The 24,306-nt window shown below is 40.0% G+C and overlaps 4 protein-coding genes and 1 pseudogene across 4 annotated transcripts; 4 read left to right on the top strand and 1 right to left on the bottom strand.

The window, feature by feature from the left end:
* Window positions 1-4,640: 4,640 nt before the first annotated feature.
* On the top strand, window positions 4,641-8,284 carry LOC147283284 (uncharacterized). Its single transcript, XM_086243291.1, has 6 exons — window positions 4,641-4,672; window positions 4,766-6,302; window positions 6,399-7,027; window positions 7,113-7,397; window positions 7,478-7,583; window positions 7,679-8,284. The coding sequence occupies exons 1-6, from the start codon at window positions 4,641-4,643 to the stop codon at window positions 8,282-8,284; spliced, it is 3,195 nt and encodes a 1,064-aa protein (XP_086099417.1).
* Window positions 8,285-8,538: 254 nt separating this feature from the next.
* LOC147283283 (uncharacterized) lies at window positions 8,539-13,340 on the top strand (annotated as a pseudogene).
* On the bottom strand, window positions 11,693-15,741 carry LOC147283282 (staphylococcal-like nuclease CAN2). The gene is made up of 6 exons (XM_086243860.1): window positions 15,652-15,741; window positions 12,787-12,831; window positions 12,524-12,579; window positions 12,276-12,390; window positions 12,077-12,160; window positions 11,693-11,953 (listed from the first exon to the last, which is right to left on the bottom strand). The coding sequence occupies exons 1-6, from the start codon at window positions 15,739-15,741 to the stop codon at window positions 11,693-11,695; spliced, it is 651 nt and encodes a 216-aa protein (XP_086099986.1).
* Window positions 15,742-20,086: 4,345 nt separating this feature from the next.
* Window positions 20,087-21,291, top strand: LOC147283281 (uncharacterized). Its single transcript, XM_086243859.1, has 2 exons — window positions 20,087-20,464; window positions 20,518-21,291. The coding sequence occupies exons 1-2, from the start codon at window positions 20,087-20,089 to the stop codon at window positions 21,289-21,291; spliced, it is 1,152 nt and encodes a 383-aa protein (XP_086099985.1).
* A 1,170-nt stretch (window positions 21,292-22,461) lies between these two features.
* Window positions 22,462-23,426, top strand: LOC147283280 (uncharacterized). Its single transcript, XM_086243852.1, has 2 exons — window positions 22,462-23,063; window positions 23,297-23,426. Exons 1-2 carry the CDS (start codon window positions 22,462-22,464, stop codon window positions 23,424-23,426), a joined length of 732 nt encoding a protein of 243 aa, XP_086099978.1.
* The last annotated feature ends 880 nt before the right edge of the window (window positions 23,427-24,306 follow it).

Below are 24,306 nucleotides of genomic sequence, written 5' to 3'. Positions count from 1 at the left end.
AGAGAGTTTTTTGTAGGAATTAAAGCTTCGACGAGACAATAAGAAAAGTTCATCCATTCAAATAGTTCAACATCAGACATTCATGCGATAATCTTTATTATTGCTGACATAATTTCTCTTTGAGAAATTTCAGATTCAATAATATATATGTAATTAGAGAAGGAAAAAACTGCCAGCAAGTGGCAATTAACACAAAAGGATATATGTATACATATATATATGTTCAAGGAAAAAATGGCTTGGGTTTGTATCAAATATATTAATATCACTACAACAAAATGTACTTATGATAGCATTTCACTATAGCACTTTTTTCAAACTGCTATTAAAAATAACACAATGGTAGCATATCCATTAAAAATGCTATAACATCATTTTATGCTGATCAGGTCTTGAGCGCGCCACACCTAAACCCAAAAAGAAAATAATGTGCGCTGCTTTCCCTCCCTATTTCACAAAAAACTAAAACTAAAACTAAAACAAAAAACACAGAACATACGCTCAAGCTCACTCCCTGCTTTCCCTAGCTCCCTGCTTTTCCTCTTACTCTGTCGCAAAAAATCTTTCCCCAAATACACAGAACGCTCTCTCACTCTATCTCACTGTCTCAATCTCGCTCTAATCTTCCTCTGGCTTACTCTCTGTCCACCGATCGGTTATTTGCTCGCTTACTCTCTGTCACATCCATGGGTAAGCCTGATTATCTACCTTTTTGATTTTGGGTTTTGGGGAAAATTGTGTGCAATTGACTCAATGTACTTCTATTCTCCTGATTATCTACGTCTTTGATTTTAGGGTTAGTGGGTTTTGGAAAAATTATGTGCAGTAGACTCAATTTTTTTCTCAAAATTTTCATGTTCCTTTCTGTGCATCTATATTTTGTTTTATTTCTCTAAATCTATCTGTGCACTTATATTCATTCTTTGGTCTATGAATTTATCTATTTGTTTTTGGTTCTGAAAATTTATTTGTGCACATATATAGGTGGGTTTTCGGTTAATGGTGTGCTTTTGCTGGCATTATTGTGGGTATTGAAGGCATTTCTTCAGGTAAATGTATATATGTATTTTGCACTTATATAGTTATGTCTGTCATTTCTTCATTTAGGTTTTTGCATTATATATTTTGATTTTATAATCCTTCTATGGAGTGGCAATTCTCTGACTTTCTTTCGTTTTTCCTTTCTGTAAGCATCATATTTGTCCTCTCAATCGCTTCAGTGGTTTTTCCTTTCTGTAAGCATCATATTTGTCCTCTCAATCGCTTCAGTGAATTTTCTTTTAGTAAAGGTGCGTTCCATTCAATTTTGGATATATAATGTGAATTATTTATTTATTTTATTATTATTGTTAGTCTTTTTCTGTTTATATTTATATTGCATTATTTTTCTTCAGTTAGGTTGTTGTTTTTCTGATATTTAAAGGTTTTATATTAGTGTTAGTGTATGTATGTGTATGGACACACAAAGAATATTGATGACCTTGCAAAAAAAAATGTCATTTCATGAGAAGAGTTTGTTAGCCAACATTTTTAGGCTTAAGAATGCTGAAACTTGATCTTTATTGTTGACTTAGCCGTTCATATTTTGTGCACTTTAAGCTGGCATCCACTGTGGGACTTGTGTCAAACACTTTCCCTCATGTTGGACCCCTATTTTAGTTGGTCATAGCCTGGGCAAATGCCCCCTTTTTTATGTGTCCAGAATTTCTAATATGTGATCCCTGTTAAGATGACCTATATTTGATGGTATTGAATATCCACCCGAAAAGTTTAAACTGCTACATGGAGAGACTAAGTGGGTATATATAACTTTACTAGACATCTAGCCTAACCAATATGGGGCTAGTGCTCAACACTTCGATGGTAAGAGCGTAGTTTGTTTCTTCTTTTCTGTTTGTTCAAAGGTGGGGAGAGAGTTTGGTTTGGGGCTTCACCTATGGGCATCAGTCGATCCAGATTTCAGGGACTATTAATTCTCTGTAATTATGTCTAATTGGGAGGATGTTGTGTGTTAGATTTGTTTCTGTTGTTGTACTACATACTAGAGTTTGTTTTTAGGATGTTGTACTCTGCTATATGTTGATTGCTGTTGTATTCTACTTGTTTTATTATTAGAACATCCTAGAGCTTGTTATTTAGGATCTTGTCCACTGTATTGTACTCTGTACTTCTTTTTTCATTAATGAAAGTCTGTTTCTCATAAAAAATAAAAAAAAAGTAATCTAGGTTCTAGATATTTTAACTCATTAGAAAATCTACATTGGTGATTTAATTGTAATTTTTATTTTATTATTTGTTCCTTATTGCATTCCACATGTTAAATGTTTTATGCGTATTTTTTAGAATTGCAATTAGTTACTGGTAAACTCTGATGAGAATGTAACTTCCAGAAAATAGTACAAGATGAATATAGGCTCTTATAATGGCTGTGAACCTTTTGCATGTGAAATTTAAGGCGAAGGGTAATTTTTGAAGAAAGAAAGGGGTGATTGTGAAAGGGGAAGGGCAGCTACTTGTTTCCTTTTTCTTCTTTTGTAGAGAGGAAGAGTGGAGGGGTGAGGCATAAATGCTAGACAGGTTGCTGGTATGAAAAAAATTTAATAGTACTTAGGTTTTGGTTTGCAAAGGAAATAATAAAGAAAAAGAATTGTAATTTTGTAAGACAGTTCTCATCTTTATTCCCTTTTACATACAAACCCAAATCATACAAAATTTGTGCACCTTTCCAGTGGTATTCTAAACTATGCGAGGGAAAGACACATCCCTTGCATTTCCCATAATACATTCTTCTTGCCCTATTATGGTTATTGTTGTTCTTTCTTTGTACCAAACCTATACATGTAGTTGTTGAGACTGAATGTCCTTTAAAAAAAAAATTTTCGCAATATATTATTTGGAATCTTATGTTTGATCACTAATTTATTTCATGAAGGTTTCTTGTCTACCTGCTTTTGATAATTTGAGCGAATTGAAGCTGGTTGTTCTTGATTGCTGTTACTGGTGGGTAGAGTTGCTCAAGAGATCACCTAATCTGAAATATTTGCAGGTACAAAGTACTTCTCTTTTGTATTTTGGACTTTCAACATATTCTTTCTTCTATGCAACCGTGTTTATGAAGGATATTCCTTCTTTGTGATTGGGTGAGTTTTGTTAGCTAGGTAATTAAGTACTTCTTTGGGTAGTTGAATTATGATTGAATAGGTTGTGCTATATCTACTTACTGGTTCTGATTATTTCTCATACATAGGCAACGCTGGGCATATTTGGACAACTTTCGCATGCAGCGCCTTTAGATGGCACATTTGCTTTAGCTTTGGTATTTTCCTTTCCTCATTAATGTGTTAAAATTAATTTTAATTATCTCCCTTGCTAGCTCCATGTGTATTTGTGGTTTTTGTAGATCATATTCTATCTAAATTAAAAGTACACAGGACAACATTATTTGTTCTTGATTTCATTGACTAGTCACATGGTCATTTGTAATTAAGAGGGGATTATCTGACACAACTCCTTGGTATGGAGGGCACATTGATTAAATTAAAATATTGGGACAGAAGAATCCCAATAAATGTGAAATCAAAAGTTTGTTGCACCTATATACTTATTTTTAGCAAATGCATGAATAACAAATAATTTAAAATTTTGCAATTGAGAAAAGAGAATGGGAATTAAGAGAACATAAAAGGAGAAGGGATACTCGTAGCACAATGCTGTGTTATATTTTGGTATTTGTTAGTCTTAAGTTTTTCTTTATTTATACTTATTGGGGCTGAATTGTATTATCTATATTTAGCTTTGTGCTATATATCTAATTTGGGGGAAGGTCAATATTTGTTTTTATGAAAAAAATTGGGGGGAGGATGACTTCTTTGCAACTTATGCTACTTGAACCATTTAATTGATATTTAAACTCCAACAACCAATCACAAGTTTTCTTGCTTATTGGATGATTTCTTGCTTATTATTGTTTTTAATTTATTCAATTGATATGCAAGAGAGAGAGGTGTATACTATTTTGTAAGTCTTAGAACATCTTTATCTTTCTCTTTGGCATTGTGGACAGAAGCTAGCTAGGATATGGATCTATATCTTTTTCTTTCACTTTCTATTTTTCTCTCTGTCCTAAAAAATGTTGTCTTTCACTCTCTGCACCCATCAACCATTCCCTTTTCTCTTTCTTTTTATTTATTTTTCATGTCAATGTAGGATTGTTTTATAGTTTATAATGTTATTTATATATAGTTATGAAGTAACAATGTTATTTTGTTGTAACAAAAGCAGAGATTCGAGGGTAGATTGGTCTGAAGATCAATTAAACCATTGCATTTACAGAGGTTTAATTTGGTGCTGTTGAGTGCAAAGAGGTATTTTTAAATGCTTAATTTAAATGGAGTCATTACATTAAATGAAATCATTGCATTTGACTATATTTTATTAGACATATAGACAACTCAATTGAGAAAATCTCTTGTTTGGTACTAGTCTTTCTTTACTAATTTTCATTTATAGATATATTTTTTGCTCTATCACTTTGAAATGCAGAATTTGTTATTTTAAGTTTTGTGCAATTGAGTAATTGATATGGGATCGGTTCTCTAAGAGTTTAGGACTTGTTATTGTAGATCTTATATGACTTTAGGATGATGGATAAAGATTGGGTGCATCTGAACAGGTAACAATAACCTTACAACCTAATTGAATAGTTAAAAATTAAACACTCTTGGTAGACTTCTTAGTACATTCATTTTTTTTTTAAAAATGTTAGAGCTACTGATCAGTACTTGCAAGGAGCATGGAATTTTGTAAAGATGGCAGAAAAGAATTCAGGGAACGCAGAAAAGATTCTATGCCCTTGCAAAAATTGCCGGAACTTAAGTCATCATTTTTCTTATACTATTTTTGAGCATTTGGTGATAAAGGGAATGGATCTCACATACACAAATTGGTTTCATCATGGGGAAAAGCCAATTACAGATGAGGGAGTTGAAGAAATGGACATGAATGAGGCATATGAATTATATAGAGCAGCCTACTTGCATGATGAAGACTATATAGAGCCTGTTGAAGAAAGAAGGGATGATGATTTCATTGAACAATTAGAAGATGCAGAAACCCCTCTATACCCTAGTTGTACAAACTACACAAAGTTGTCGGCCATCGTAACTTTATACAGACACAAATCTGTAAGTGGATGGACCGATAAGAGTTTCACTGGCCTTCTAGAGATTATGCATGACATGTTACCAATGTCGAATGTGCTTCTCAAGTCCTTGTACTCAGTAAAAAAATTTCTAAATGCATTCGATCTAGGCTATGAAAAGATTCACGCTTGCAAGAACGATTGTTGTCTCTTTAGAAAACAGTATGAGAACATGGACAATTGCCCAAAATGTGATTCTTCAAGATGGAAGGTTGACAAGCGTACAAAGAAGATTAAAAAGGGTGTGCCGGCTAAAGTTTTGAGATATTTTTCTATCATTCCTAGATTTAGAAGGATGTTTAGGTCTCAAAGAATGGCAGAAGATTTAAGGTGGCATTTCAATCATAAAAGCAATGATGGGAAGATGCGTCACCCGGTGGATTCTGTATCTTGGGACTTGGTTAATGATAAATGGCCATCATTTTCAGCTGATCCACGCAACCTTAGGCTTGGTCTTTCTACAGATGGCTTCAATCCATTTTCCAATTTCGGCAAACCATATAGTTGTTGGCCAGTAATGCTCGTTACATACAACTTGCCACCTGGATTATGCATGAAAAAAGAGAACATTATGTTAACATTATTGATTCCTGGTTCAAAGCAACCTGGAAATGACATCGATGTATATTTACAGCCACTTATAGAAGATTTGCAACATTTGTGGGATATTGGAGTGAATGTTTATGATGCATTCAGTAAAACGATCTTCAATTTAAGAGCAATTTTGATGTGGACAGTAAATGATTTTCCAGCATATGGAAATCTTGCTGGATGTAAGACAAAGGGTAGTACAGCATGTCCTATATGTGGTAAAAATACTCATTACCAGTGGCTAAAGTATAGTAGGAAGGGTGTATACATGGGTCATAGGAGATTTCTACCTCCATCACACCCATTTAGGAAAAATAAGTCATGGTTCAATGGCAAGGAAGAAAATGGAAGAAATCCTAGAATCATGACAGGTAGAAATATTTCTCTTGCTCTTAAAGATTTTGTGAATGTTTGGGGAAAAGCTGATAAGAGAAAACGAAAAAGAGAAGACCAAAATGGGGAAGAGATGTGGAAGAAGAGGTCAATCTTTTTTGATTTACCATACTGGGAGGTGAGTATTTTATATCCTTTAACTCTAAACTTTATTTTATTAAGAATTTAATAGTATATAAAAACTCTAAACTCATAATTTTTATGATCCAAACAGGAATTGCCATTACGCCATAATTTGGATGTAATGCATGTAGAGAAAAACTTTTGTGAAAGCATAATAGGCACACTTTTGGATATTAATGGGAAATCAAAAGATGGACTCAATGCTCGTAAGGATTTAGAAGATATGGGAATTAGGAAGGACCTATATGCAGAAGATCGAGGAACAAGAACATACCTTCCTCCAGCTCCACATACATTATCAAAGGCTGAGAAAAAGACATTTTGCAAAAGGTTATTTGACTTGAAGGTACCTGATGGTTATAGCTCTAACATTGGGAACTGTATATCAGTAGAGGAATGCAAGATTATGGGCCTCAAGTCTCATGATTATCATGTTCTTATGCAACAACTGTTGGCTGTAGCAGTAAAAGGATTGCTGCCAAAAGGGCCAAGAAATGCAATCATGAAAATGAGTGTATTCTTCAACAAAATCTGTCAGCGTGTTATTGATAGGGAAAAAATGATATCAGTTGAGAGTGAGGTGGTTGAAACCTTATGCTTGCTTGAAAGGTTTTTTCCTCCTTCATTTTTTGATATCATGATTCACCTGCCCATTCATTTAGGAAGAGAAGTACGATTGTGTGGACCAGTCCACTACCGTTGGATGTATCCCTTTGAGAGGTTAGGAACACATATCAATTTTTTGTACTTAATCATTCATTTTAGAAGTTGTACATGTTTTAATATAATGGTTTTATGCTTCCAGACATATGAAAATATTCAAGGGATATGTAAAGAACCGTGCACGACCTGAGGGGTGCATTGCAGAATGCTATCTTGCAGATGAATGCATGGCATTTTGTAGTGAGTTTCTACAGCACTCAATTGAAGTTGATGTTCAAGAAGTACGAAATTCTGATTTTGGGAATGAGGTAATTCTTGAAGGTCGTCCAATTTCTGGGAAAAGACAGATTACATTAAGTGATGAATTGTTAGAAATTGCTCACCGCTGTGTGCTATTCAATACATCAGATGTGGAACCATTCTTAGAGTAAGTAAATCACTCATAAAATTGTAGAATTTCTAACTAGAGATACAAGTTAACTCACTTATTTTTGCATTATACTATAGGATGCATAAAGAGGAGTTAAAGCAATCTAACAAAAGTCTTCAAAAAAATTCCAGCTTACTTTGGAAGAGACACACTGAAAAATTTGCATCATGGTTAAAGAAAAAGGTGACACGCTATCTAGAAGATCAAATGTTCTCAGCTACAACATATAAAATGAATTATATCTTTGACTTAGTTTGATTTTTTTTTTTTTTTGACAGATTCCTATTGATTCAAGTAATCATTCAAAGTTATTAAAATTGCTTGCATATGGGCCAAGAAATGGGGCATTGTCCTTCACTGGATATATGATCAATGGGCAGCGGTTTCATACAATAGATGTTGAGTTGTCAACTCAAAACAGTGGTGTTTCCATTGAAGCAATTAGCATGTGTAGGGCAAGCGCAAAAGATGCTGCACAAGTATCTGATATGGTTACCTATTATGGGATACTAACTGATATAATTTTATTAGATTACCACTCATGTTATGTTCCGATCTTTAAGTGTCATTGGGCAAATGTTGGTAATGGTGTTAGGGTTGAAGATGGATTTACCCTTGTTAACCTACACCAAGGTCAAAGTCAATTTGTGAGAGATCCATTTATCCTTTCATCTCAAGCGAAGCAAGTTTTTTATTCAAGAGAACATGATTCCTCTAACTGGTATATCCTATTAAAGGCACCACCGAGAGGTTTCTATGAGTTGGAAATGTATGATGAGAATGTAGATGTAGTTCCCACTCCAAATAAAATTGAGATGAATATTGATGAATGTAGTGAGCAAGTTAGTTATGTGAGGGGGGATTGTGATGGTATCTTTGTGTAATATATGTACTTAGATTATCAATGAAACATGATGTTTCTTTCATTTCATATTTCTTCTATATATATGTGATGTTTCTTTTATTTCATATTTCTTTCCTAGCTTTTAATGTTCAGAACAGTAAGTAAACTTGTTGCATTGGTCTTTTGTTTCAGATTTTTTATTCTATATATTGATTCATTTTTGTTCTAAAATAAAAAGCATACTTCTAATTATTTTGAATTATTGTGCTTTATCCCACCTACAGGTCAGTAAACATGGTTAAGCGTACTACGAGATCAGCGTCCAAGAAAAAGGCAACAGAAAATGTCACTTCTCATCCTAACCTCCAACCAATGGACACACAGCCAACTCCAAAAGAATCTCAAGATAGGCCTCAAATCTCAGAACAAGGACCACTTGATTCACCTACAAATCGTACTGGTGGGTCACTGCACAGAGAGGGCACTCCAGAGCCTGTTATCCAACTCAACCAAACACCTACATCCCCACAAGCACCCCAGCATGAACCTGCATCATCAGAAGTACCCCAAGCTGCATCATCACAAGCACCCCAAGCTGCATCCTCACAAAAGAGTAGAGGAAAAACCAAAATGAAGGACATTGCTTTGGATGCTGATAGTCGGGTTGAAGTTGAATGGACTGATGGGGGTGAAGCAATTGGAGATGGATCAGTCAGTTTGTCTTCATATTTAGGACCACTTGTGCGAGAAAATGTACCTGTAACACTTGATGATTGGAGGAAAAATGATTCCGATAAAAAAGAAATTTTGTGGAAATCTATTAAGGTAAGTGAAAATAATTTAATGGTACTTTTTCTAACATTTTATCTGATCATATAAATTTTATATGTACACTGTTATGTACATATTTTACCTAGTTGTGCAAATTTTTATTAATTCTACAATGTATACCTTGTAGGCAAGGTACAAAGTTGATGAGGGATGGCAAAAAGACTATATATTTAAGGAGATGGGCTGTCTTTGGAGAGCTTCAAAATCAAGATTAGTTCACCAAATACTCACAGCACCAAATGAAGAAGAAAGGCTTAAACTCCGGCCTGATAACATTAAAGATATTAATGTATGGAAGAGTTTTGTAAAGTCAAAAACAAGTCCAACATTTAAGGTAAACACATTGATTAACTAACTGTTGTACTTTTATGGTGAAAGTTACATAAGTTATTTACATATTTTTTTCAAATGAATTGTTCCAGGCTAGAAGTGAGAAGTACAAAAAAAATGAGGCGCAAACAAATTCCACACACATGCAGTCGAAAAGGATTTGCTCGATTGACTGTTGACATGGTGATATATAACTTGTTGAATTTAATATATTTTTAGCTAGGTTTTTGTTTATTAAATAGTTCAAGTAGTGGTATTTCTGTTTGATATATATTATTATTTTTCTTTCAGAAAAAGACTAGTGCAAACCCATCCTCCATTTCTAGAGTTCAAGTTTGGATTAAATCACGCACCACAAAAGATGGTAAACCAGTGAACACATCAGCTGGTGAAACTATTGTAAGAAAGATCATCTATATACTTTACATTACCTGGTACCCCTTTATGATATGTCTGCCTAATTTTGTATGGTACTTTGTTTTCATTGTACTTATCTATTTTTTTATCACCTCCTTTAGGAAGAGTTGAACAAATTAGAAAGTGTTTCACCATCGTGCTCAACAACTAATGTGAAAGAAGATGCTCTAACCAAAGTCCTTGGTCCAGATGTTAATGGAAGGATAAGAGCAATGGGAAAAGGAATGACCCTTACTAAATTATCTTTCTTACAATCGAGGGACAAACATGTGGCCCAGCTTCAAGAAGGGCAGATTGAACTTAAAGATAGGATAAAGTATTTGGAGGACTTAGTCCGTGGTTTAATGAACATTCAGGCAAGTAACAAACTGTTAAATATATATTCTTTTGATTTAGATACAATTGTAACCTATTTACTGATTGAATCCAAACTTTATGCATTATTAGAGTCAACCAAATGGGGGTCAACAAAATGGGGAACATGAAAATGCTTCTTCGCCAATGGTAAAGTTGTTACTTGTATTGCATGATAAAAAAAATAAAAAAAAAAAGCTATGTACAAGAGCAAATATCAATTTAAAACTATACCTGATATTTTTTCTTCTTATGTTTGCCTTGTTATTATATAGAGTGTTAATACTCACACACAAACCAAGTGCAAGTTGGTAGATTGGACTGGATCAGGGGATATAGTTGCTGAAGGACGTTGGTCTTCAAGTGATCCAAAAGAACTTGTTCATCACATCCCTCTTGGGCCTAATGCCATGAAGGTTTGGATTGACATAGCAAAGCAACCTGAAGCATTTTTATGGAGGCCTACATCTTGTATGACTTGTATTGAAGAAGCTATTGGTAATACAGTTGCATGGCCAGCTGACAAAGTTGTTATGCCCATGAGTCAACAAGCTGAGGAAAATGGCAATTTATCTTCTCCGTCGGTAAAATACTTACTTGTATTGAATTATCATACATATACATGTTGAAATATCAATCTAAAGATAACTAATATTTTCTTTTGTTTCTTATTGTTAGAGTGTGAATAATAATTCAAAGAGCAAGTGCAAGTTGTTAGATTGGACTGGATCTGGTGAGATAGTGGCTGAAGGACGTTGGTCTTCAAGTGATCCAAAACAGCTTGTTCATCATATTCCTCTAGGACCGAATGCCATGAGAATTTGGGTAGATATAGCAAGGAAACCCGAAGCATATTTATGGAGGCCTTCATCTGACATGACTTGTATTGAAGAAGCTCTTGGCAGTACAGTAGCATGGCCTGCAGACAAAGTTGTTATGCCACAATAGAGATTTAGGTAAGCATTTATCAACTCAAAATATTTAAAATTGAGTTTCATGGTGATTTTTTTTTATTGTTTTTGGTTGTGAAATCTGTCTTGGAACTCTAAAAAGATGATTGTGTGTGAACTTGTATGCTTGGCAGGTTACAATCATTCTAAAACCCAAGTTTTAGTTGAAAACCCCAAACTATCTTGTAAAACCAGTTTTGCCCTTATTGTGATCTTTTGAAAACTGGTACCGTTTGACAAGGTCGTTGGTTTTGACATTTTGCCAACTTAAACTAGACTTCCATACCTTTAATTTCATCCCTCAAACACTTGCCTTGAATAAGCTGAACCAGCTCATCTTTGGCTTATTTTCCGTATGGCATTTTACTCTCTGGTGCATCTATACCTCTGTTTTCTCTTAGAATCAATTATCTTTCGCTTGTAGAATAAGTTGCAGCTAGTTGAAAGCCTACAAGCAGATAATCTTACCTTAGTAGAATCCAATACTTTCAGGCAAGAATATCCTCGTTTTGAAAATTCAGTACCCTAGATGAAAGGGAAAAATCAATTAGAAACCCTTTTTTATTTTACAAGTTAAATGGTGTTAAATCTAAACGATCAATTACATGAAATTTATGCAAGGGGCATATGATATCCAACCGATATCCTGCATCAGTGATTTTTTTGTGAAGTTCATCTGCCTTTGTATAATTCTTATTAGTGCGTGCTTTTGATCTTTGGATGGCCGCCGTGTGTACATCGGTCGGAACACATGATGACTCTTTGGGATCTGCTGTGCTTACATACACTGTTACAGTATCACCATCTGAAATTGCTTTTGCGTCAACCTGGTTTCATCAAAATGATTTACCAATCAGAACTAGTTTCAAGGCACTTAGTTTTGGTGAAAAGAAGTACTTGAGAGCTCTATATTGTTTTTATTACTGTAGTGTCTGGAACTCAAACTGTACTCCTTGAGGCAATGAAGTTGGGACCCCAGCAGAAAGTTGAACCAGAGTATAGGGAAGAGGGAGACCATAGAAAGCCAATAAGTCCTATAGATAAACAATCACAAAAGAATTTTTATGTTACTATACCCCATTATTGTTGTGAGCATCATGTAACAGCCTGCATATTGTGTGGCACTAGTTCTTGAGTAACTGAGTGTACCTCAACATCAGCCTTTTGGTGTCTCTTGAGTGTTTCAATAACAAGCCTTGATGCTTCTTCAGCTGTTTGTGGTGGTGGTTTTTCTTCTCTCCATTTCTCAACTAGTTTTCTGTACCTTTATATATTTGAAAATTCAGAAAAACCAAATTTAGTTAACTGCATGCATGGAGAGAATTTTCTTAAGACCATTTCTTTTTTTTTTTTTTTTTTCAAATGTTGATTAATGAGATAGATTGCATGCTGATCACCAGTTAGCTTGAGCCTTCTTGGACGAGACAGCGTGCTGAGGGAGTCCTTCTGGGACCTTTAATCATAATCACAAAAAAGAAAAAAAGTCAACTTTCGATAAAATGGGATGAAGATTTAACAAACCCAGAAAGGCTGAAAGTTCTGAAACCATTGACCTTACCTATTTGTTTATGTTTTGCTGAGACATAGAAAACGAATGAGAATTGAGAAATATTTTTACATTACAGGCTACAAACAGTGCTGAAGAGTTTTAAAAAAGTACCTTTATGTACAAAGATTTATCTGAGTTTGCTGAAATCATCTCATCCTGCAGTACATTTATGTACAATAAGGTTTTTTTATCATTGGGCTAGATTTATCAACTGTAACTTTTATGGCTATATAATGTCAATTTCTCCTCCAAAACAAGTTTATGTAAATATTAAATTTTGTTCATCTGTCTAGGTAGATGCTTGCAGGATATATATATATATTTTTTTTCCTTATTGTCTCTAGGTTATAGGCTTAATGTTCCAATTATGATTCTGATTGTATTGACAGGAATATGTTGGGTTGTACTTGCTGTGGAGTTGTATCTTGCTGGTGCTGCAACAAATTCTCAAGATGGGATTACATATCTTTTTGGAAGATGCCCTACATGAGCTCAAGGAGATGGTTGAACAGAATATGCGTTGATTTGTTAGTATTCTCACTGACCCAAAATGTTGAACTGTTTTCCTCTCTGTCTATAGCTAAGAGGTGTTTTGCAGTTGGGAGACTTGGATATTGTTGGTTTTCTTTTTTGAAGTTTGGTATTTGTAGCCTTAAGCTAATTAAGATTAGTATTTAGTATTTTGTAAGGTACTAATTGTGATACTTATGGAGACTTAAGGTGTTTAATTGGAGTAACTTCTATTTTGAAACTACAATACTTTTTTTTATCAATTGAAACTATTGTACTTTAGGACCAATTTTCATTTTAAATGCTATATAGAAAAATTTCTCAGTGGCAATTTAAAAATGCAAAGAAATAATTTGGGAGCAGGCACCAAAAAATGTCAACAATAAATACTATAGCGTTCATTAAATGCTGGGAAAAAAGAACAATAGCGTTTTAAAATGCTATAGTAAGGGCATTAAACGCTATTATACACAATATTATAAGAACCAAAAAACACCATTATAGCGTCCCAATAATAGCGTTTCTAGTATATTACAGCATTTTAGAAACGCCATTATAGTAGATTTCTATAGCGTTTGTAAACGCTATAATAGATGTGCTCTTTTATAGCATTCTAAAAACACCATTTTAGCGTCTCAATAATAGCGTTTCTAGTATGTTATAGCATTTTAGAAACGCTATTATAATATATTTCTATAGCGTTTGGAAATGCTATAATAGATGTGCTCTTTTATTGCATTTGAAAAACGCTATCAAAAAGTTGGACCTCTTATAGCGTCGGCTGTCATAGCGTTTTGGATAATGCTATTATAAGGGTTTGATAGCGTTTTTTGAGTGCTATAAATGACCATTTTTGTTGTAGTGTATTAACCTGGATCCTCTGCCAGTTTGGTTGGTAATCTCAGCCTTGTTCCCGACTCTTAATCTCAACCTTCAAATATTCTTCTGTGGCTAAGATCTTGCCACATCTACAAACCTTACATTTTTCCTCAAATAATATTAATAAAAATTTAAAAAACAAACAAAAAAAATCTATGAGCCACTGCCCACCACACCTCACGCCACCTACCTCCCCTTCCCTCCGTCCCGACCTCCCTCCTACCAGCCACCCCACCTCCTCCCCTTTCTTTCTCTTTCTTTTCTTCTCTGCCTCTGTACACTCTCGTCCCTAAAAGACCCAGATTCTTGCCACCTTTTTATTCTTTCTTTTTCTTCCGGTATGCCGCTTGAGCGAATGAACATACCCACTCCAAAGTTGCAATCAGACCCACCTCAATTCCAAAGCCAAAACCCCCCAAATGAATTTTTGTTAGAAATTTAAGGAAAAACAGAGTTATAATAGCTAAACAAAGGCTGGGACCAAAGCCGATGGCGCGACTGAACATGAGCATCTTGGTGGACTGCTTGAGTAGGCGGTCAACGGCATTTTTCCATGCAACGCTGCCAAGGACGAAAGCCCAAGTGAGAAGAACTAGACACATAAAGGCGATTGAAAGAGAGAGGAGTCCAACATAGCCATGATCAACAAGGTTTGAGGATACAAGTGTTTGTGGATAAATCCACCTGGATTCAACAACACACCATGAATTGACACGTGGCTGATCAAATCCAACTTCGGAGTTTGACTTTTCAAATGGTCAAACTTGGACCTCCACATCATCACATAGCTCGGCACCTTCTTTGCCAGCTCGGATCGGCTTGTCATGACGAATCCCTCACGCCCGATCCGACCCGATCTGAGGATCTTCCAAAGAATTGAGTGTTCATATTTTTTTGGTTATCCCAGTTTGGTTCGGCTCGGCTTTGGGCGAGCGTCCTTTCCAAACTCCAGTCACAGCCAACTACGACTTGAAGGGATCACTGCCTACCTGATCAGCTTGACCGGCTTGTCCATGTCTGATCCAATCACACATGATTTCATGTCTACACATGAGAACATGTGTTCGGGTCGGCTCGGCTTCCTGCCGCCATTCTAAAGAAGATCACGTTAGGACGAACCGCCATACTCAAGTGCACCTGACAGGATTCTCTGACAAATGAGGTATCTCACAGCCATGACTATAGGGGTATTCTACCTGATCTTCCATCCTTGCATTCAATGCAGCATTGGAGGTAAAGGAGGTGGGTAGCTGTGCATGCCACTGTTCATGATCGAACGTGTGGATCCTTCTCAACCATTCATCCACATGCAGGTAACATACTCTTCACAAACTTCCCTTGTCTATATAAGCCAAACTTGTATGCACAAAAAGAGAGGTCATCTAATACACAATTTCACTCACAAAAAGCCTACCAGAATACATACGACTTGCTGAGAATAAGCCCAGGAGTTCTTACCTTGTTCTTCCTCATTCTCCCAAGATCATCACATGTTCTTCCTTGTTCTTACACAAAGACTTCCAAACACACATCATTGACTTCATCATCGGAGCGTGTTTGGCTGGTACTACACCGGTCCATCTACACCAGTTCATCATCTCTAAGTTGTTGCATTTCTCCTACGAAAAATTGCATCAACAGATTGGCGCCGTCTGTGGGAAGATCATCTTCAGCCATTGTGTTCATCCTCACAAGTGTTGAGCTCTTCCTTCAACAAATCCTATCACAATCCCTACCTCATGACTACCATCTTTCATGACAGCAGCTCTTCTTCAGGATCCCAGGATAATCAGCAACATGAGCCTGAGACGCCTGACAAAACAAGAAGAGCACATCTCTCCAAAGTAGCCAAATCTAAAGCCCCCCTGAAGATCAAGGCTGCTCACAAACTCCTCAGGGAGAACCAACGCCACTTAGCCGCTGAGAATGCGCTTCTCAAGCAAAACAACGAGCTGCTCGCCAAACAGGCCGAGCAGCCTGAGGAGCTCGCGCGCCATCCCGCTCAGCTTGACTTCAGCGGAAGATCAAGATTCCGATCAAAACAAACCCGAACCGAGCAGAAGTCCCTTTCACCGTCTTCTTCTCGGCAGAATACTCAGGCCGATGTGGACGACCACCCCACTCGGTAGAGCACGGATTGCGCCTTTCAGGGCTTCGAGGACATGCCCCCGGCCGAACAATTGGAATTCCTGAATGCCCACCGTCTTCTTCAGCAAAAGAAGGCAGCCTTTATAAGACGCTCTCCCGAAACCCCGCGGGAAGACCGATCCGAACCAGCCAATTATCAGCGACCTTCGGTCTGATCTAGATTGGGGGCCACCAATCCGACCGGGTCAACTGAGCCCAGGGTCCCAGCCAGAAGCAAGCTCGGCCCTGTCACCGACGACATGGCCAGAACCAGCCAAGACCCCTCCACATTGGGAACCCACTCGGGGAGACGATCCGCGGGGGATCAAATAGGACCTACCATGGTCATGTCTGACCGGCGTCCCGCAGGCGAGAGGATCACTTGTCAGCCGATGAACAAGAGACTCGGTGACCGAACCGACTGCACCCGAGCCGACCACACCCGACGTGGAAAATCTTGTCTGAACCTTGGTCCAAAACCAAATTCGGAGTGTCCATAATCGGCTCGGCCAGGTCGAAGTCTCCAGGGGGTACCTGGGCAGAACTGACAATGGGAAAGAACTCCCTCTTCTATACACCAGTAGGATCATGAGTGCCGAGGTCTCTAGGAATACCAAGCCCCTAAGATGGATCAGTATGACGGAGCCAAGGACCCCTATGACCACCTTGACAGCTTCAGATATGCCAAGGAAGCCCGCCAGGGGTCTGAAGCCACGAAATGCAGACTCTTCCCTTCAACCTTGAAGGGATTGGCGCGGGGTTGGTTCCGCACCCTCCAGCCGAACTCCATTGATTCCTTCTTTGACCTCCGAAGGGCCTTCCTGACGAGATATCAGGTTGTATCCGAACGACTTTTGTAACGACCCGACCCAAATTTTCACTAGAAATTTAAATTTTTATTTATGTTTTAAGAGATTTTTTTTTAAATGATGTTGAATTGTATTTGGAAAATAAAAAGGGGTTTGGATTTAAATTTAAATTTTTGTTTTAAATTGGGTTTGACTCAAAAGTTAACTTTTAAAATAAAAGGGCTTTCGATTTTGACTTTGGGTCTGTTGAAAAGGTTTCGGGTCCATGAGTTCGTAGACACGTAGCACGCGTCGTTTCGAGTTACGGTTTCAGAGATATGGGCGTTTGAAGCGAGGGGCAATTTTGTAAAATTGACAAATTGGGTTTTAAAAAAATTCAAAATCTGATTTTTAGGGGTTTCTCTCTCTTTTTCTAGAACATTCTCGCTCTCCTTATCTCCCTTTATTTCTCTCTCCCCGCACCCCTCTTTCTCTCGGTGTCTCCTCACCCCTGCACACCGGCACCACCCAGCCACCCCCACTTCCCATTGCCGGCCACCCTTGCCGACCCCGACCCTCCGGTGACCCCCCTCTCGGGTTGAGCAGCTCCTCCAGCCACCCCTGCGCGCGCTTGCTGCTCAAAAAGGGCTCCTCTGCTGCAACCACTAGCCACCCCAACCATCTCCACCGACCACCACCCATCGACCCACACCACCCATGTGACCCCCTTCCCGCCGGCACTGACACCACCGAAGTCCTCTAGCAGCCAGCCCTCCGCGCGTACATCACCCACTCAGAAACAACTCAGCAGCCACCTCGGTCTCGCCAGATTTTGGCCAAGCTACAACGGCATCCACTTCGAAAATAGGTGGGTTTCCTTCCCTTCTCAGTGGGTTTTCACCCTCTTATGGTTTAGTTGTTTAATTTTGAGAATTTGTTGAAGATGGAATGTAGGGGTTTAGGGTCATTTCGAGATTTCTGTGGGCTTCGGATTGGGGGGCTATTGTGATGTTGTTTTGGATAAATTTTGTCTCTGGGAAACCAATAGCCGTGTAGGATTGGAAGTTTGAGTATGTTTTAAGGATATTGTTTGAGTTTAGTAAAAGTTTGGGCTTGAAACAGCAACCTTGGGCAGCAACCCTTGTAATTTCGAACCCCCACTGATATTCCATAATTTTAGAGTACTTGTGACAATTTGTTGAGTGGGTTATCGATATTAGTTATAGTGATTATGGTTACATTAAGCCGGGAAACTTTAGGGGCGGTTGTGGAAGTGTTGTTGGTTAATTCGTGTAGGAACAGAGTTCGAGTGGGACGTTAGGATCCACACGCACACCCTTTAAATGTTGTAGAACCGAGACTAATCTTTGGTTTTGTTGTTTATGTCATAGGAGAAACGACCGCGGCTCTTGATGATCCGGCTGAGGATCGAAGTTAGGCTATCTCTGTGAGTGGACTCTTGTCTCTTTAAATGATTTATGAAATTCGTGATTTATTCTAGTTATATAAATTTTAATTGTGAAATTGAAGTTTGAATGGGCTTTTGGTTTTCTAAAGAATTCATGAAAATGTCATCAATCATTTCATACTAAATACTTTGGGAATTTTATCTTGGGATTTGATCATTGGTATTAAATGTTGGATTTCAAATGTTATTTCTAATAAGTTTTATTGCTGGATGTTTGAAAGGAAATTAGTTTCTTATTTTTATACATATGGATTATTTCATATTTTAGCCTATGGTCAAAGGTTTGATTGGTTTTATGTGTTTCGAATGAGATTTATTAAGAACTATTTTACTAGTTGTGCTTATGCATTGTGGATTGAGGATTTAAAGTTTATGGGAACGATAAAGATATTTTCTATCCGTGAGAAAATGATTTTCCGATTTGGTAATGAAAAATGGTTTTCAAACCACCCTTGCAATACCCTCCAGGTTATCAGATAAATAGGTCTTTGGGACCCATCACGGCACACATATAGGCTTTGGGCCGTGTGTCGGGATGCTTCGCCCTTTGGGGGCTGCTCTGCGTGCACGTATGACCAGGATTGCCTGCACGTGCTGATTTTATTCACACGTGTGTATGGCCAGGATATTGCCTGCACGTGTTGGATTTACTTCACGCGTGTGTATGGCCAGGATATTGCCTGCCTGTGCGATGCAGGAATTCCGCATAGGTGTATGGCCAGGATTATTCAGGGTATATGGCATGGTGGAAGACAAATTGGTATCTTCAAGAGTTAAATACGGATTTTAAGTGAGAACTACTTTCCGAGTTTATAATGATTTCGATTTTATTATTTTTATGATTTCGTTAAATTAAATGATTTGCTATTGGGAAACGTGTTTTGAATTATCTTGTCCTTGAGTTCCATTAGTTTATAATACTTTTAAGCTTGAAATTTGTTTTAAAACTGGGGGATTTCAAAGAGTGACGTGAGGTTTTTGAATTACACGTGGTTTTGAAGGAATTTCTGAAAAAGAAATTTACTTTTGTTTTTTTTGTTTTCATAAATTAGTCCACTCACTGAGCCTATCTCACCGTTTTCTTGTTTTGTTTTAAATTGTCCCCCCAGGTAGTAGCTTTGGTGGAGGTCGAGCCAATCACGTCGAGGTGGTTACATCTCTATTTCTTCTCGGACCAGTAGGCGTCATTTTATTTTTCGGTTAAAAATTCCTTGTAATAGAATAGAGGCTCTGATAACCACTCTACAAAATTTAAGTTGGATTTCAATGAAATTGTTGGGTCTGAAACCCTATTTGGTTGTGGTAGAGGTGGTTGCTGTATAGAAGTGCTTTTTAACAGGTTTGAAATTTCTGGGTTAGTCCATTTTCAGGGGAGGTTCTGCCGAATTTTCGGTAGGATTTTCCTTGATTTTGGATTCCCGCAGGACCTCTCCGGGTTTCAGGGTGGAATCTGGGAGCGGTCCTGTCAACTCTACAACTAGAATGATATATCGCTGATCAAGCAACAGGAAGGAGAAAGTCTCAAAACCTATCTGATCCGCTTCAACATTGAATATACGAAGTGCGATGACTGCGACGACCGATCCGCCAAAAATGCTCTCATGCAAGGTCTGCTCGCCGGGGACTTCGCTCCCATCTAATGAGGAACCCTCCTTCAACCTATGACGAGCTCTCAACCGAGGCCACCAAATGGGCGCGAGCGGAGGATTGGGATGCTCAGGTGGAGGCCTTAAATTCCAAGCCGACCTCGGTCAAGAGGAAGGAGGGAGAGGTCGTAAGCCCCAAACCTCAGGTCCAAACCAAAAAGACCAGAACTGAGGAACCACGCCAACTCCTGGGCAAGGGGCCTAAATTTATCCAATACACGGAGTACACCCCTCTCAACGCCAGTCTGGAGACAATCTTCTCCAAGGTCAAGGATCAACTCCCAGCTGCAAGGGAGATAAGGGGCCACCCCCAGATCAGATCAAGGAGGGCATCTTCTGCAAGTACCATTCCAATCATGGCCATGTCACAGGTGACTGCTACGCCCTCCGCGATGGAATTGAGACTCTTGCCCGGGCGGGTAAGATCAATCAATTCTTGACCGGCGGGTCGAGAGTACCCAAGGCCGTGCTGAAGAGGCTCACCAACACTATTGACGTCCGGGACGCCGCCATCGGATCGATCGGCGGAGGCCCAACCTTTGTGGGGAGTTCGAACCGATCACAGAAGGAGTACGTCAGACAGGCGGCCCATGCCCACAAATCCCTGTCAATCCAAGCGGGTCAACCCAGCACTTCCAAAAGACAACGGAAGGACTGGGCACCGGTTACTTTCGAGCCGAACAAGTCAAATGAGATTATCTTCCCACACTATGATTCGGTGGTCATAGTCGTTGAAGTGGCCGGAATCACCATCGCTCGTTCCTTCGTTGACGGAGGAAGTTTGGTCAACATCCTCTACCATTCTGCGTTCGAGCAGATGGGAATCAGCGAGAACAAGTTGGAAGCTGACACACCCGCCCTGGTCGGATTCGAGGGAGAAGTGGTCCAACCCCTCGGACACATCTACCTTTCCCTTTCGCTCGGGAAAGGACCGGTCAAGAAAACTTGCATGACGTATTTCATCGTCGTCAAGCGACCTTCAGCCTACAACATTATCCTGGGAAGACCAGCTCTGGTCGACCTCGACTGCATTGTCCATTATGCAAACCTTCTCATCAAATGTCCGGTGGGCTATGACTGCATAGTCATTCAGGGAGACCAGTGTTCGGCTCGGTCTTGCTATGCCACTTCCATAAAGCAGAAGGGTCAACTACCGAACTCCCAGGAATTTGCCACCATCGTTGATTCCGGCAGATAGCCGAGGGCGGAGACGTTCGACTTCAATGCCGAGCCGAACTCAGATGCCCGACCTCTCCCAGCCGAGACTTGGGAAGAGGTGCTGATCTCAGAGGACAGCCTGGATCGGCTCGTCCGAGTGGGGACTCAGCTCATCCCAGCTCAGCGGTCGGCCATACTTGACTTCCTCCGTGTAAATTCCTTGGTTATCTGGTCAGCCAGAGGGGAATCGAGGTCAATCTAGAGAAGATCCAGGCCTTAATCAACATGAAGTCCCCAAAGACACGTAGGGAGATCCAGAGCCTGACTGGAAGAGTTGCCGTTCTGAACCGGTTTATCTCAAAATCCACTGACCGGTGCCTCTCTTTCTTCAAAGCTCTGAAGAGAGCAGGGAAGAGCATAGAATGGACCCCCCAATGCGAGCAGGCTTTTCAAGATCTGAAGAGGCACATGGGGCAACCTCCCATCTTATCCAAACCAGAGGAAGGTGAAGAACTTTTTCTTTACCTATCCGTCTCTAACTCGGCTCTCAGCTCGGTTCTAGTGAGAGAGGTCGGCGGGGTACAACATCCGATCTTCTATACGAGCCGAGCTCTCGTCGACGCTGAAACCCGATATCCTAAGTTCGAGAAGATGGCCCTCGGCTTGGAAACTAAGGCCATACTTCTAGGCTCACTTGATCGTCGTCTTGACTGACCAGCCACTCAGGCAAATCCTGGCCAAACCCGAGACTTCAGGTCGGCTCATCAAGTGGTCAATCGAGCTCGGCGAGTTTGACATCGCCTATCGTCCCAGAACGGCCATCAAGGGCCAAGCCATGTCAGACTTCATCTGTAAATCCACCATCACAGCGGAAGATCCACTTCACGTCGACGCTATCCTAAACACGTTCGATCCGAACACAAACGGCGATCGTACCCAAGCTGATCTCCTCACTTGGACCCTCTACGTAGACGGATCTTCCAACGCAATGGCAAGCGGAGTCGGACTTGTTTTGATACCAGAACAAGTCGTGATGGAGTATGCTCTTCGCTTCAGATTTCAAGCATCCAACAATGAAGTAGAGTATGAAGCACTTATCGCCGGACTCAGATTGGCGAAGGAGCTCAGCGCAACTAGGCTGAACATCTTCAGCGACTCTCAACTCATCGTCAATCAGATATTGGGAGAATACGAGACTCGAGAACTAAGCATGGCGGACTATCTCGAGAAGACCCGTTCACTGCTCAGAGGGTTTCAAGAATACAAGGTATCCCAAATCCCAAGGGCAGAAAACTGCAGAGTTGACGCCTTGGCACGGTTAGCTTCGGCCACGGATACCGAATCTGCCAGGCATATCCCAGTGGAAATTCTGGACAGGCCTAGCACTGCTGACGAAGTGGTCGCTGTCATGCAGACCCATGCCGAGCCGAACTGGATGACGCCAATCACCGACTACTTGGTCTCTGGGATTCTCCCCCTGGAAAAAGACAAGACACGTCTCATCAAAACCAGATCGGCTCGGTTCAGTATCATCGACGGTCAACTCTACAAGAGAAGTTTCTCCCTACCTTACTTACGGTGTGTCACGCCTCAAGAAGGTCAGGATGTGCTGAAAGAAATCCATCAGGGGATATGCGGGAACCACTCGGGAGGAAGAGCCCTTACCTACAAGACGATCAGGCAGGGCTACTTTTGGCCTACGCTGAGCAAGGATGCAGATCATCTGTCCCGCACTTGCGCCAAATGCCAACAGTTCGCCGCGGTTTCCCATCAGCCTCCTCAATTGCTAACCTCCATATCCAGTCCCTGGCCGTTCGCGCAGTGGGGACTCGATCTGATCGGCCCTATGCCGAAGGCGAAGGGGCAAGTCACAATGGCTGTAGTAGCAGTCGACTACTTCACCAAATGGGCCGAAGCTGAACCCTAGCCACCACTACGGCCGAGCGGATGAAAAATTTTGTGTGGAAGAACATCATATGTCGGTTCGGTATGCTGCACACCATTATCGCGGATAATGGTAAATAGTTCGACTGTAAAAAATTCAGCAGTTTTTGTTCACGTCTGAACATCAACTTGCGCTTCACCGCCCCTTACCATCCGCAATCAAACAGACAGGTCGAAGCTGTCAACAAGATCATCAAGAAGACTCTGAAGTCCAAACTTGATAATGCTTAGGGGAATTAGCCAGAACTATTGCCAGAGGTGTTGTGGTCCTACCGAACTTCCTATCGCAACTCTACAAAGGAAACACCTTACGCACTGGCGTTCGGCGTCGACGCTGATATTCCGGTCGAAATGGGGACTTCCCCTGGTGGGCTTCGGCTCTGCTCGGCGCCACTATCGCCCTCAAAAGCCTCCCCCGAGCCGAGCCTAACGCTCGAATCGGTGGTTGACATCACAAACAAGTTTCTGTTTTCTCTCTCTCACTTTTTCGAATCAAAAAGTGCTTTTTTGAAGAACAGCCAAGAACAAAAACCCAGAAACTCGAAAAACACAAAAAGTCAGAAATGGGAAGAATCACTTACTGGTTTTTCGCTGGCCAAACTCTCCGCCCCTCACACACTCGGAACAGCCTCGCCTACGGTTGCGCTTGGTTGGAACTGTGACCGGACCACTACACTGGCGACGGAGAGGGATGGAGATTCGCGGTGAGAGAGAGGATTTTCAGAGAGAGGGAGAATTTGGAAAGTCTGAAAACTGAAAATCAGGGGGGGGGGAGAGAAGAAATACCATTTATACCCCCATGCAAACCAATCTCAGCCATCCAAAAGTGGCGCTTCAAGTCCCAGATTTTGCCACCTGTCAGTGTTCAAAATACCCATGGGGGACTTCTGTTTGTGAATAAATCCACATGGATTCAACAACCAACCATGAATCGACACGTGGCTGATTAGATCCAACTTCGGACTCCAAACTCCAGTCACAGCCAACTACGACTTGAAGGGATCACTGCCTACCGGATCGGCTTGGTCGGCTTGTCCATGTCCGATCCGATCACACATGATTACATGTCTACACATAAGAACATGTGTTCCGGTCGGCTCGGCTTCCCGCC

The sequence above is a fragment of the Dryas octopetala genome, chromosome 5 (genome assembly GCF_963921425.1).
Source record: "Dryas octopetala chromosome 5, drDryOcto1.1, whole genome shotgun sequence".
NCBI lineage: Eukaryota > Viridiplantae > Streptophyta > Magnoliopsida > Rosales > Rosaceae > Dryas > Dryas octopetala.
The sequence above is the reverse complement of the archived record's forward strand: the minus strand, read 5'-3'. Positions and strand labels throughout refer to the sequence as shown.

Bases quoted from the DNA above. Each gene is read 5' to 3' on its own strand.
- LOC147283284 (XM_086243291.1), top strand. From the start codon at position 4,641: ATGATGGATAAAGATTGGGTGCATCTGAACAG. The intron at 4,673-4,765 runs GTAACAATAACC...TAAAAATGTTAG, and splicing joins GATTGGGTGCATCTGAACAG to AGCTACTGATCAGTACTTGC. The intron at 7,584-7,678 runs GTGACACGCTAT...TTTTTTTGACAG, and splicing joins CATCATGGTTAAAGAAAAAG to ATTCCTATTGATTCAAGTAA.
- LOC147283282 (XM_086243860.1), bottom strand. From the start codon at position 15,741: ATGGCTGAAGATGATCTTCCCACAGACGGCGCCAATCTGTTGATGCAA. The intron at 12,580-12,786 runs GTACTTTTTTAA...TTATGATTAAAG, and splicing joins ATAAATCTTTGTACATAAAG to GTCCCAGAAGGACTCCCTCA. The intron at 12,161-12,275 runs GTACACTCAGTT...GTTTATCTATAG, and splicing joins ACCAAAAGGCTGATGTTGAG to GACTTATTGGCTTTCTATGG.
- LOC147283281 (XM_086243859.1), top strand. From the start codon at position 20,087: ATGAGGAACCCTCCTTCAACCTATGACGAGCTCTCAACCGAGGCCACC. The intron at 20,465-20,517 runs GTGACTGCTACG...CGGGCGGGTAAG, and splicing joins CAATCATGGCCATGTCACAG to ATCAATCAATTCTTGACCGG.
- LOC147283280 (XM_086243852.1), top strand. From the start codon at position 22,462: ATGGCGGACTATCTCGAGAAGACCCGTTCACTGCTCAGAGGGTTTCAA. The intron at 23,064-23,296 runs GTTCGCGCAGTG...TAAAAAATTCAG, and splicing joins TCCATATCCAGTCCCTGGCC to CAGTTTTTGTTCACGTCTGA.